This window comes from Antechinus flavipes, chromosome 3 (genome assembly GCF_016432865.1).
Source record: "Antechinus flavipes isolate AdamAnt ecotype Samford, QLD, Australia chromosome 3, AdamAnt_v2, whole genome shotgun sequence".
In the NCBI taxonomy this organism is placed as follows: domain Eukaryota; kingdom Metazoa; phylum Chordata; class Mammalia; order Dasyuromorphia; family Dasyuridae; genus Antechinus; species Antechinus flavipes.
The window spans coordinates 460,770,936-460,784,668 of record NC_067400.1 but is presented as its reverse complement, the minus strand read 5'-3'; the positions used below and the strand labels follow the sequence as shown (position 1 = coordinate 460,784,668).

The 13,733-nt window shown below is 34.3% G+C and overlaps 1 protein-coding gene across 1 annotated transcript in view; it reads right to left on the bottom strand.

The window, feature by feature from the left end:
* SPATA13 (spermatogenesis associated 13) overlaps positions 1-13,733 on the bottom strand; it is a 144,763-nt gene that overhangs the window by 25,734 nt on the left and 105,296 nt on the right. Inside the window, exons 5-8 of the mRNA XM_051986569.1 lie at positions 6,548-6,684; positions 4,649-4,828; positions 2,350-2,535; positions 125-304 (exon numbers count right to left, since the gene is read on the bottom strand). Of these exons, the coding sequence (XP_051842529.1) occupies positions 125-304; positions 2,350-2,535; positions 4,649-4,828; positions 6,548-6,684 (683 nt within the window). The remainder of the gene's footprint in view (positions 1-124; positions 305-2,349; positions 2,536-4,648; positions 4,829-6,547; positions 6,685-13,733) is intronic.

Here is a 13,733-nt window from a genome sequence, read left to right as displayed (position 1 = left end):
TTAAATTATAGTTATTTTCCATGAAAATATAATCACCTTCATAAATGAAAAAAGACTCTTCTTGGTAGAGTCAAACTTTTGGAAAATTACTAATCTTATTTTAATTAGGTAAATAACTACATACATGTTGAAGAAAGCAGGATCCTATTTCACTCAAATGAGGTTCTTCTTTATTGTATTGCTTCTCAAGATCTTTCAAGAATTTCCTTTGGAATTTGTAAATCTCTTCAATGTTTCCAAAAATGGTACCCAGTTGTGCAACAGTGAACATTCCTGTATGTTTGCGACACTGCCGAATATAGCCCTGAGGGAAAATAATGTATCTTTGATTAATTTCAAAAGTACTTCCATTTAAGTAACTCTTTTGAATATACCAACCCTTCAAGTCTCAAGGGAAGCCAGGATCTCTTTTCAAGGTTTCTATTATAATATCACGTCCTCAAGTAGGGAGCTCTTAAAAATTGTCACAAGTAATTACAGAAATGCAAAAAAAAAAAAAAAAAAAAAAAGGCAAAGAAAATAATTTAAGGACGAGCATAAAAGTTTCATGTCAAATCCCTAAAGCAATTTGCTTGATTTCCAGAGAGGGAACTCACAATTTCTATAGTTATTTTCCTCTGAACTGTTCAGCTTATCAGTCTTCTATGTCTAATTCTATTAAATAATACTTGTACAAAATTTGTTAGAATATAGACTGTCTTCCTTTTCTGAAGGGCCAGTTCAATATTAGTACTCATGACAGCCAAAAAGAATGAAAAGACTAAGTGTTGATGTTGTCCAACTATTCCATCACTAAATTTATAATTTATAAACATCATTTGTGTTTTTAGCACAAATATAGATCTTTAAGAATCAGACGTGGAACACTGATAGCCTAAGTGTCATATGGTCTATATTTGTGAGGGGCAACATTAGAATCCAAGTTTTCTTGGCATCTGGTTCAATTCTTAATCCTCCATAGGCAACATTGTTTCTCATATATTCAATATTTATCTCTAAGTTGTATTACTGTATTACTTTATGCATTATTATTGACTGCCATACTTTATAAGGCCTTGTTTTTCTCTGCAATACACATTTTCCCTTCCCAAACACATAATTAAAGTAAGTTCTTTGACCATGTGCCAATTATTCATAAAGAAAAGCTGTTCTCATCAGCATGTCAAATATAAGCTAAGTATCATTCTATGCAACAGCTAAATCAGACTGTAAATGGGCCAACTTGATCATCACAGCCATCTTTCATGGATTTAACTTTGCAGAAAACTGCAAGGTTAAAAATGTGGTGGTCTACATCAGTAGATAAGGTAGCAGAAATGATCAGATTCAGGCCCATTATATAGTCCAGTTATTTTGATTGCATGGACTCAATTTTAAGTGTACCAGATTTCCAAAAAAATGAAAAATCTGTCCACTGGTTGAAAAAAATGATAACTGAGTGGATTATATGGAATAGGGCAATATATCAGGGCTGTAAAGAAAGGTTCATTATTCAGTGCTGCAATAAATATTGCTATAGTATATTATTTCCTAGTTAATTCGATTTTCTTGTTGATATCTATTTACTTGGAGATAATCTAATGATTTAGAATCTCATCTATAAGTGAAATGAATAGATTCATCAATGGATGGCATCAAACTGGATCTTAGCAAACATTTGAAATTTGAAATCAAATTATTTAATTTTTAAGAAAGCATTTACTATTTTTTTTAAAAAAAGAATACTGACTATTGTGAAATCCATTCACTCAAGAAGAAGGAGGCTTGGGTTTAATTTGGAATCAAGAGGGCTTGGGTTTCAGACCTCACACTGCCACTTTTTCACAATAACTATATGTTATATATGATACCTTGTTTTTTTCTCTGCAATACACATTTCTCACTCCCAAACCCATAATTAAAGCAAATTCTTTGTTCCAAATACTTTGTGTAAAGTAAAATCATGTGCCAATCATTTATAAAGAAAAATAGTTACTGATCAACAGGTCAAATACCAGCTAAGTAACATTCCATGTAGCAGGTAAGTCAGATTGAGGATGGGCCAACTTGATCATCTCAGCTGACAAACAAGCCACTTCATCTCGGGATTTAAAACTTCTCTGTAAAATAAAGGTTTGGAGTAGCAGATATCTAAGGTTCCATTTAGCTTTAAAATGCCATGATCCCATAACACTAGGAATAATTTTAGGAGTCCAGTTCTAAGATAAGTCGATGAATAGTGTACTTTAAAAAGGGATGTCTCCAATAAAAGAGACAACCTCTCAAAACAAGAAATCTTATGGCAACACTTGGTCTAATCACCTTAGGTAAAACTGAGTCTGAAAGATTTAATGGGGCCTACTAGTCTACCTCACAGATGTCTTTGAGATGTTTAATGTAGACTCGTTCAGTGTTCATGATCTCTTGTATAACATTGGTCCTCATCTGGTCTTTATTTTCTGAATGTTTCTGGCGGTGCTTCCCAGCATCTGAATCTTGCTCTTCACCTTGAGTACTGCTGGAATTCTCTGAGAGTTCTTCCTGATTGACTCGTAACTGCCATCAATACAAAAGGAACAGTTGGGTTAGAGAAAAAGGTTGTCACAAAAATAAGAGCTACTTAATTTCTATTTCTCTGTGACAATGAAAATAACTTATGAAAATTGTTAGAAAGCATTACAATCAGCAAAGTTTTCTCTTACCTATGTTACAATGACAGTAACTGATATCAGGTACATTTGCAACCTAGGAAAATACAGCAGTAGTGTGAAGTCAGGGCCCATGTCATTGTCATTTCTTAGCAGTTTACCATACTTGGCAGGTACTTTCTTGCTAAGAGTTTATTGAATAGAATATCATATTTTCTATTATAATATAATTTTAACTTGACAATTTTTAAGCTAATCAAGTCATTGTTATTTAATTCCAGGAATTTTGTGGAATGGAAATTATTTAAAAAATTACAAAATATCCAAACCTAGGAACAATGACATTTGATAAAGTGCCCATTAATCTTTCTAGTACTTTTCAAATTATTAGAGACAGATATGCCCCTCTTGACCACTAACAATAAGCAATGAAATCCCCTTCAGTTACCTCTGAACTTATTTTTTTCTGACAGGGCCTAGTCTCCTCCAAGTTTTACTTAGGTTAGTTAATTTAACTCATTTAAGACATAGAGAATGGGGATCTGTGATTTCATTTATATAGGAAGTTCCCTTTATCAATATAGTTTGGCACCATCTCTGCAATTTGTGGTCTTAGAGATTTGCTTAGAATACTCAGAATTCAAGTGACTTGCCCAGAATCACAACGCTAGAAGTGGTATTTGAATTTTGGTCTTTCAGGGTCTGAGACCAGCTCTCTATTCATTATGCCATGTTAATATTTATTATGTACCTACTTGGTACAAGGTGCTGTTACTCATCAATCTAATTTCTTTTCATGCCCTAGATATGTGGGCATGTGAGTAAGAACAAGCAGAAGAAAATTCCACAGTGAAAGAAGAATTAGGTTTGTTCTGTTTGTCTCAGGAGGGCAGAAAGAGGAGCAATGAAGAGGGAAGGACTGGACTCAGTTTAAGGAAATATTTCCAAATGTAACCCTCATCGCAAAGCCCATTGGTGTGGGACTTTCTCCTTACTGGTGGAAATGAATTCCCTGCCCTGTGTGAGAAGCTGGGCAGAGTTGGAGACTACAGTTTTTTTTTAGCTCTCTTCAAGACTTTTAGAGCTTCGAGTTGATTCAAGTGCTCCTAGCTTGCAGCTTCAAGAGCTAAAGCAGAAGTGGCCAACACCACTTCAGGTTCCTGAAGGAAAAGACTCTGGGAAAGCATGAGAGAAGCTGGCAGTCTCCATCATCTCTGTCTCCCAGACTGCCACACTAGAGACTTCAGGGAGTTTCCTTTTGATTGAGATCTAGAATTTTATCTCTTGCTTGAGCTGACTTATCTCATGTCTGATGGGGAAGTTACTCAGTATTGTATCTTATGTGTATTCTCCAATGTATATCTCCTCTGATTTCAATCTTGTTACTATGTGGATAAAGAGGTTTCTTTGCTATTTACAGTGTGTTCATTGTAGAACTGTCAAACCTTGGATCTATACTTGGGATCCTTCTTGTCCCAAATAATGATGCTATGATCAGATTCAATCTAACTTTAAATTGTTTCATCATTTAATTTATTTATGATTCCCTAAATTTATAATTTAATCCCTAAATATTTAAGGGAGCAGATAGATATAATTCTAAACCAGTACCTCCTCTCTCTGAGGAGAGCAGAGTGACTTCTGGCCCTAACTTCTTGCTTCTCCTCCTAGTGGGAATGAAAGTCTGCTTTGAAGAAGGGTGGGAGGAGAGGAGGCTAGAGATATTTCTTCTGCTTCCTTCTATGTCACACAACAACAGCCTTGCCAGAGATGGGCTTCTCTATACTTGAAATCTTCCTTATTCTAACAATTGGAGTGATACTAAGGTCTTCCTTGCAAGGAAGTGAGTTGGTTCATCCTTAATGAAGATTTCTTCTAACAAATGATAGATGTTGCAGATATTGCAGAGGGATTCTTGTTCAAGTAAAAGGTAGGCTAGATTGCTTCTGAGGTCCCTCCCAGTTCTGGAAATCTGTTATTTTAATTCTGTCATCCAAAAATAGAAAATGGCATACACTTACTCTGACAAAGCTAGCAGGAAACCAGGCTTCCTTCTCCTCATTCCTGCCCCACCACCAGTCCTTATTGGAGGCCTCCAGTACTTGGATGACATCTCCAGCTTTGAAGCCAAGCTCCTGATCATCCATGGTCACATGATCCCACAAAGCTTCCGCATAGACCACGTTGCCATCACTGATTAGCTGTATGGGAGACACAAACACACATTTAAGTTTAAAAGCACTTATAACTTCTTCAAGTACAGGAGTCACACCATACAGTATTCTTACACCCTCTAAACCAACTACTATTGTAGTGGATGTTGTAATTAACGGTTGTCTACAATAAGATTGGAGACCCTGTTTTTTATTTTGTCAGACCTGTGATTTTATTGGTACAGCAAATTCCTGGTAAGGAAACGTCTCTCTATCAATGCAGATCTGCAACTGCTTCTCAACTGAGTCTTAGAGAATCACTTGAGGGCAGCAAAAGATTAAATGGTTTCTCAGCCAGTCGATGTCAGAAACAGGAATTGAGGGTTCACCTGCCTCCAAGGCAGGTTCTACATCCATCAGACAACACTATCTCTTTGTCTATTATGATACAAAAGATTCCAGAAATAGCACAGGAAGAGTTTCTCAAGTTCTCTTAAAGGATTCATAAATCCTAAAATAGAAAAACCTCATTGACTTAGGGCCATAGATGATCTTAAATATGATGAAAAGTCTGGAAGTAAGCAAAAATGGTGTTGGAGCTCCAAAAGATATATAACAAAGTCCAAATCCATGTTTAAAAATGCACCCAAAAGTATACATTTTATTCACAAAAGACCTCTTCAAGGAATTAACCAACTTGTCTTCAATATGGATCAATATTTTAATAAGTTTGGTTAAATGGTGTCTTAACCGCTAATAAATTATAATGGGGCAAGAGGAAGGCATTGGCAGATAGGTAAATAGAGAAAAGAAAAGAAGAGATAGCTGAAAATCTGATTGCACAGAAATCAAAAACGTTTTTAAAAATCAGTAATCATATGTAAAATGGGGATAAGAACAATGCCTTACACATGGAGTTGTGAGGATCAAATAACATTTGTAAAATGTTTTATAAACTTTAAAGAATTAAATAATTGTTAGTGATTGTTATTGCTATTAACATCACTCATCTGTAAAATGTGTGATAATAGCACTAACCTCTCAGGGTTGTTGTAAGGATAAAATGAGATATTTGCAAAGTGCTTTAGAAAAGTGCTATAGAAATCATCATCATTACTTCTACTACTACTAAAGTATACTCAGTATAATGACTACTATACACAATGACACCCTTGAATCATCAAGAAAAGATTTAATTATGTTTAGTGCAGAGCTGTTCAGTTATTTCATCAGTGTTTGACTCTTCATGATCCCATTTTGGAGTTTTCTTGGCAAAAATAATGGAGTAATTTGCTTCTTCAGCTCATTTTACAGATAAGGAAACTGAGGCAAATAGTGTTAAGTGGCTTGCCTGGGCTCTCATAGTTAATAACTATTAAGGCCAGATTTGAATACATGAAGATGATTCCAAGCCCAGAGTTCTATCCATTGTTCAAGTATACCTCTTAAATCCTTTCCCCAAGTATATTTTATTTAAAAAATATGTATATGATATTTCTTGGGGAAATTTCAGGAGAATTTGTTCAAACAAACAATCAAAAAGTTCTTTGGCATTTCAAAATCTAAGCTTTAGGTACCCAGAAAATTCTCCTAAGCATAGCACCCAGCTCATTTTGCAGCCAGGACTGGAAAACGAAATCTCACTGTCATAGGAGTTGATTAGAAATTTTAATGACTATAAAACCAGCACGGGAAGAGTGAGATTCTGGACTGATGATGAATCTTAGAAGTACTTGGCAATTAAAGAATAAGATTCTTCCACAGTACCTCATTGATGGCTAGCTGTTCTCCTCCAGGCTGTAAGTATCTGGGACTGGCTTGACAAATCTCTTCATAACTGTAATCTTCCTCACTTCCATTGTCATCAACTAAGGCAGATGATTCTGCTGCTCCATCTGTAGAAACTGAAACAAAAGTAGCCAAGGAAGAATGAATGGTTCACCAAAGAGAGCAATAACATGAAATCACAGCCGATATTTCTACCAAGGTTCAAAATAAAAGGCTGATGTTGTGAACAAGGGGGAAAGGAGGAAAAAGAAATAAAAGCATTTATAAATCCATTCACCAAACTAAGCTCTTTCAACAAATATCTTATTTGATCCTCACAAAAACCCTGTGAGATAGCTTTATTATTATTCTCCCTTTACAGTCAAAGAAACTGAGGCAAATAGAGTTTACATGACTTTCCTAGGGTCACATAGCTAGTATCTGAGACCAGATTTATATCTAAGTAAAGATCACAATTTCTGAAATGAACTGATACTGATAATTTTCCTGTGTGAGAACCATATCATTGCAGGCGATATATCAGATATTATAAAATTTATTATTTTGTACATAAGAATTTTTCTGAAATTATATGGGATGAAGCTTGACAGCCAAACTCCCAAAATAATTATAATGAAATCCAAATGTGGAGAGTAATGTTTCCAAATAATATATTATTTAACTTTAGGTAAACAAGGAAAGCTATCAGCAGACAACAAAATTCTTTATCTGAAAGATTAAAGATTTCCCAAGATCAAAAAGGTAGTGGGGTGAATACCACCTGAGAGAATGAGACTGGCTAGCTGTCCTTTCTCAAAGAGTTAATCCAAAATGAGAAGGCCTAGATTTACTGTTAGGCTTATATCACCATTTCAAGAAATAGTCATTGCTGCTACCTTCAAAGGGCTGAAGCAGAATGGTTGGCTGTCCCACTTTCACAGCACAGTGCCCTATTTTGTTACTGGGGGCAGTAAGCCACTCCCACCGAAAGTTGTCCTGCTACAGAAAACAGGAGTCTTTAGTTACAAAAGTTGAACCATTGGTTCAAGATGCTGACTTCCCTCTGTTCTACTAGGCTTTTCTTTCCATCTCCTTTCTGGGGAGAAGCATTCTGGCTATGTCCACCAGACCTAAGTATTACATCCTACAGGTAGTCTGAGTAAGCCATTTAAACCTCAACAAGCCTCGGTTATCCCCAATACCTTCTTTCCCTATTTTATATTAATTCATAAAAGTTATATTGATATTTTCAAAGGGACATTAAGGTATTCTCCCACTCCATCAGCTGGCACACATAAAACCTCTTTGAGCCCTAAAAATGTTAGATTCTGCTTCACATATAGTTCTTTCTTTGAGAAAATGGGTTTCTAGTAATTTTATACAGAGAAAGAAGTATCTATTCTCCCAACCAGCTTTCAAAGGCAAACACATTTGAAGTTGAACTATGCTTGGAAAAACTGGAAAGAAATGGGAAAAGGTGGAGATTTTTACTAGTAAAATAGCAATGAATACTATTGACAACAATAGGATAACTCATTTGCCAGAATTTAAAATATTTTGCCAAACACAGAGAGGAGAAATGTATGACCAAGTAAAGTAATGCAGACAAAGTAAATTACATGGATTGTGAAAGACACAAAGCTGTAACCTCCTCTACAAAGAAGGAGGAAATAATAATTATAATAATAATATTTTCAAAGTGATTTATATACATTACCTCATTGATCCTCACAATAAGCTTAGAGGTAGATACTATTGTCATTCTCATTTTACAGAGAGGACACTAAGATAGAAAGAAGTTATATGACTTTACCAGGATCACAATATGGTATATGTCTGAGGTAGAATTTGAATGAATTTGAATTCAGGTTTTTCTTACTGCATGTCCTATAATTTATCCACTAAAGTGCTTAGCTGCCTATATAAATTCATAATGACAAAAATATGTATAAAAATTTAAACTTTCAGAATAAAAATGGTGTGCTGAAGCAGGAACATTTGTCTTACCTAACAGAGACTCTATTGTTATTTGTAAACCCTAATAGCAATCCTCAAAAACTTAGGTAACTATTTTAAATTATTTTTATTTTCTTTAATTATTAAGCATTTATTTTCTCTCCCTCTCATGATTTCCCTACTACCCCACATTGAAAAAGAAAATTAAAAAAGGAAAAGGAAACCCTTATAATAAATATGCATAGTCAAGCAAAAGAAATTCCTACTCTGACCATTCTGCACGTGAAGTCTTTGGAATAATCATTAAAAGGTACGTAGAGCCCTGGGTTAGAAATCTACTTTGGCACTCTCAATTTTTAAAGAGGAAACAAAATGCTGGGATCTTTTAATTTTCAGTAAACCCTGCTCTGCACTCTCTGGCACAAATGTTCTTTCCTTATCATATTTCAGTAGCAGTTAAAGCAAGAGTCTACCACATTCTGAAAGCTCAGGGGAAAAATCAGAACTTGGGCCTCTTTTTACAGGTAAAAGTACTGAAAATGACTTTTTCCCTCAAAGAACTATTATCCCAAAGGAAGGTCTCAATTCTTAAACATTTGATCGATAGGCTATTGCCATAGAAACTGGTTTTTAAAATGTATGTATGTAGATAGATAAATACATAATTTTTTTAAGGAAAATAAGCTAGAGGTAGCCATGAAAAACTAAGTCAACAAGAAGAAATCAAATGGCCAAGTTAATCTAATATCATGGAGCTAAAAGGGACTTTAGTTTATCTTGCCATCCTTGGAGATTATATATGTCACTGTGACAAGAAAAGTGAGGCTCAGAAATTAAATGACTTGTAAGTATCAAAAGAGAAGTTTGAATCTGGGTCCTCTAACATTATATATTATGCTGATTCCCACTGGACTAAGATATCTCCAGATTTTTCATTTTTCCTTCTAAAATACAGTTGAAAATGCTTTGGGGCTATAGACACAAAGTTCTAACAGACTATTTGTATCTGGCATAGCACAAATCTAAAATCAGTCTACATATTAACTTGTTAAAGGAAAGCAAGGGAGTACTTATGATTGCTGAATTGGGCTAAAGAGATGACTTTGCTTTATGCCATATACACAGTTAGGAAGAGACCCATATGAGATTCCTTTTCTTAGTTGAATAGTTTGATCATTGGTGTCAGCAGGGGAAAACTGCTTCTAATACTTTCATGCATGAGCGGAAAAAAAGAGAAGAAAAGGAAAGAAATAAGCATTTATTAAGTAGCTACTATATGCCAGAAACTCTGCTAAGCATCTTATGAATAATATTTCATTTGATTCTCATAATAATCCTGAAAGGGAGGGACTATTAATATTATTCTCATTTTTACAGTTGAGGAAATTGAGGCAGACAGTGATTAAGAGACTTACTTAGGCACACACAGCTAAAAAGCATCTAAGACCAGATTTGAAATTAGGTCTTCCCAACTCCAGGCCCAGTGCTCTATCCACTGTACCAACTAACTGCCTTAGGTTCTTGCCAACAATCCTTCTTGGGGAGTTATCCAACATATTTATTATATATTACTACTGTAATCATTAGCTCATGGAAATAGTTCTAAGAATTTACAGGTCTTCAAAGCAACAATTGCCCAATGTAACAAGTAACAAAATATTATACTATTATATCCAGTAGAACACAAACTTCTTGAGGATATGAATTTTTTTAAATTTTCATCTTTGTCTTAGTGTCTAGCACATAATAAATTAAAAGTAACAATTCAATAAATGTTTTAGAAATTAGTATTTTTGTGTTCATGTGATTCCCAGTAGAATTATGTATTTTATATTTTTGTGCTTCCCTATTTCCTTTGCTGATCACCCTTCTTTCTATGAACTAAGAATCTTCTCCCCACCTTACCACACTGCCCTCTCTTGCCCAGGCTATCTTCAAATTTAGAATATCTCAACAAGCTCATTTATTGTTATAGATTTAATAATACACATAATAACAGTTATGGTTTACATAATGTTTTCAAGTTTCCAAACACATTTCCTCAGAGATTGCAAAATTGTGAGGGAAGTTAGTACTACTATTCTCATCTTACAAATTAAGAACATGACTTGCTTACAGTTACTGCAAAGAGATGAAGTATCAGAGTTAGAATATGAATCCAGGTTTCTTGATCCCCAAGTTGAGTATACCTTTCACTACATCACACCTCCTTGCACAATACAGATGATTCTCAAATCTCTGTTTCCAGCTTGGATTTCTTACTTGTGCCTATAATTTCACCCAACTATAGGAAATCTACATTTGGAGGTCTTATAGTCGCCACAAATTTAAAATGTTCAGAACTAAAGTTATTTTTGTCTTCCTTTCCTCTAGCTCATCCATCCCTAATTCTAACAAACTGGATCTTCTTACCAACTCTACCTTTTCTGTCAAGTAATCATTATTTCCTCAAATTTTCAGTCTAGGAATCATACTCCCCCTTTTTTTATTTCCTTGTAGCTTTCAGCTGTGACTCCTTTTGTCAAAATGATTTTTGGATTAACTCTTTCCTCTCCATTCTATTTCCATCATCTGCTACTTCTTAATCTAAACTCTTATTACCTCTTATCTAGAATACAAAAATATTACCCAATGGGCCTCCCTGATTCTGCTTCTTCCCTTCCTACTCACTCTGCATTCTTCTTTCAGTCTAAAACACCACTTTCATTGTACTACTCCCAACAAAATCTACAATGGAACCCTCTTACATCAAGTCCAAAAGTTTCTGTCTGTCATTTAAGACTTTATATAATGTGGACCCACTTTGTTCATTCACTCTCACTCATTCATTCATATGTGTGTGTGTGTGTGTGTGTGTGTGTGTGTGTATGTGTGTGTGTATTTTCACTCATCCACTCATTCATTTATCCAAGTTTATTATTGAATGCCTACTATCTCCCAGGATTGTGTTAGACAATGGCAAAAAAGACCACTTTATATATAACCTACACAATTACTCCTCAATACATATCCAGTCCTTCAGTAAAACAATTATTATATTACTTTTTCCCTTGTGTGAAATGCTTTCCCTCTATCCAAAATCATTTAAATACCATCTATCTTTAAAGGTCTAGCCTAAGTCTGATACCTTCCACATTGATCTTTCTCTTCTCTAAACTTCCTTCTCTAAATTCTAAACTTAATTCAACAAACATTAAAAGCCAAATATATTCAAGGTTCTATTGTAAGCCCTGAGGATACAAAGGTATTTGTCCTCAAAGAGTTTATATTCTACTGTTATTATTTAGCACTTACTCTAAAGTTGTTTTATGAACTTAATTTTTCTTTCTGTAAATAGGCTGTATTTTTCTTTAGAGCAGTAACTCTATCTTAAACTACTTATATATTCTTCCTAATATTCAGTAAAGCGCAAATCAAAGACCTTCAAAGGATACTTATTGATTGATTCACATACTTTCTCTGAAGTAACTGTACTTCAATTTCCTCATCTGGAAATTAGAGCCAGCAATACTTCTTATGGGGATTCTATATGAGAAAGAGCTTGTAGAATTTCCCACATGCACACACAAAATCACATTGTAAATAGTGAAGGAAGGGGATGGAGCATCAGATGATCATAATAAAATTATAATAAGCAATTTGGATAATACTTTCAGAATAAAGCTAAGGGGGAAGTATTTTTAGATAATGGCTAGAAAACATGTCTAACCAAAGTTAATTTTTGTTGAAAATATTTAAAAATTCACAAACTCTTGTTTTGCTAACAATGCTAAAACAGAGTGTGGGGGAGTGTTTTCTTTCCTCTAAATATTTCACCACAGTGGGCTTAAGATAATTCAGATTGTCACCTAAAACCTAAATTTTCTGATTGGTTCTTCCTTTTCTTTTAACAAATACATTCTCTTATATGAAAATTCTGAGACAGAACCTTGTTTTTCTATGGAATAATCACCTAATTTCCATAATCCTAATAAAAATATTGATGGCACTTAAAAAGAATAACACTAAGACTCTTCATTAGGTCTCCTATACTGTGCTTTCCCATTTTTCTCCTAACTTTCTCACCACTTTTTCCCTCTCAATCATTCTTCTGCTTCTTCCCATTTTTTTTTAAATTTATGGACATCATCCAAGATTTGTTTTCTCCATGTTTATTTACTTACTTGGTGAAACTCACCTTCTCTTACTGTTGAAACTAGAACTGATGTCTCTCAAGTCTACATTTTCAAGTCTAAAAAGTTTAAGTCAGCTTTTAGGAATACTTTTGGGTTTTTGTTGTTGTTGTTGTTATGAAATTGGAGAATGGTGTAGTCTCCAATGTGAGCAGCAAGTCCCTCCTCATCTCCCAATCCTTTCCTTCCTAAAATTGTCAGGTGCTGTGAAGAATAATAGAATGAAGCATTTGAGACTCCCCAAAATTTTGTCCCAATGAATTTGGAAACCATGCCAGCAGAATGTAATCATCCTATCAAAGGCTTTTGATCATCATTGATAACAAATAAGATTTAATAATAAAATAATAACAAGCATTTAAGCAGGGTGTCCCAAAAGTTTTAGTGTAGTTTTAGGCTTTAATAAATTAAAACTGCACTAATACTTTGGAATATCCTGTATAATGCTTTAAAATTTTCAAAATGTTTTATATAGTCATAGCATCTATACTAGAAAGAGCAATTTTCTACCATTAAATATATAGGCAATTATTTTCAAAAAAATTTTTTTAAACTTAAAAAAAAAAACCATTTAGGGGTTAGATGACAGAGTGGATAGAACATTGGTCTTGAAGTCAGGAGGACCTGAGTTCAAATCCAGCCTCAGACATTTACCACTTACTTATTGTGTGACCGTGGACAAGTCACTTAATCCTAATTACTTTGTCCAAAACAACAACAATAATATTGTTAAAATGTTTTTGTTGTAATCATACCTTTTAAAAGTATATAAACCATCAAGTGACACATATTTAGAGGCTTTCTAACTTTTAAATCTTACGCTCTCTTCACTACACCATAGCTGTAGGCTAAAATACCCAAACTATCCTGTTCTCATGAATTTGTTCCCATATTCCCACTTTATGGAATTACTTGTCTTCATATAAAGCAACATAATATGCCAGGCAGAGTGTTGGCATTGGAATCTGGGGGAATTTGGATATGAATCCTGCTTCAGGCATTTATAATTTGTGACTTTGAACAAGTCATTTAATTCCTTAGAGCTGCAGTTTCTTCAT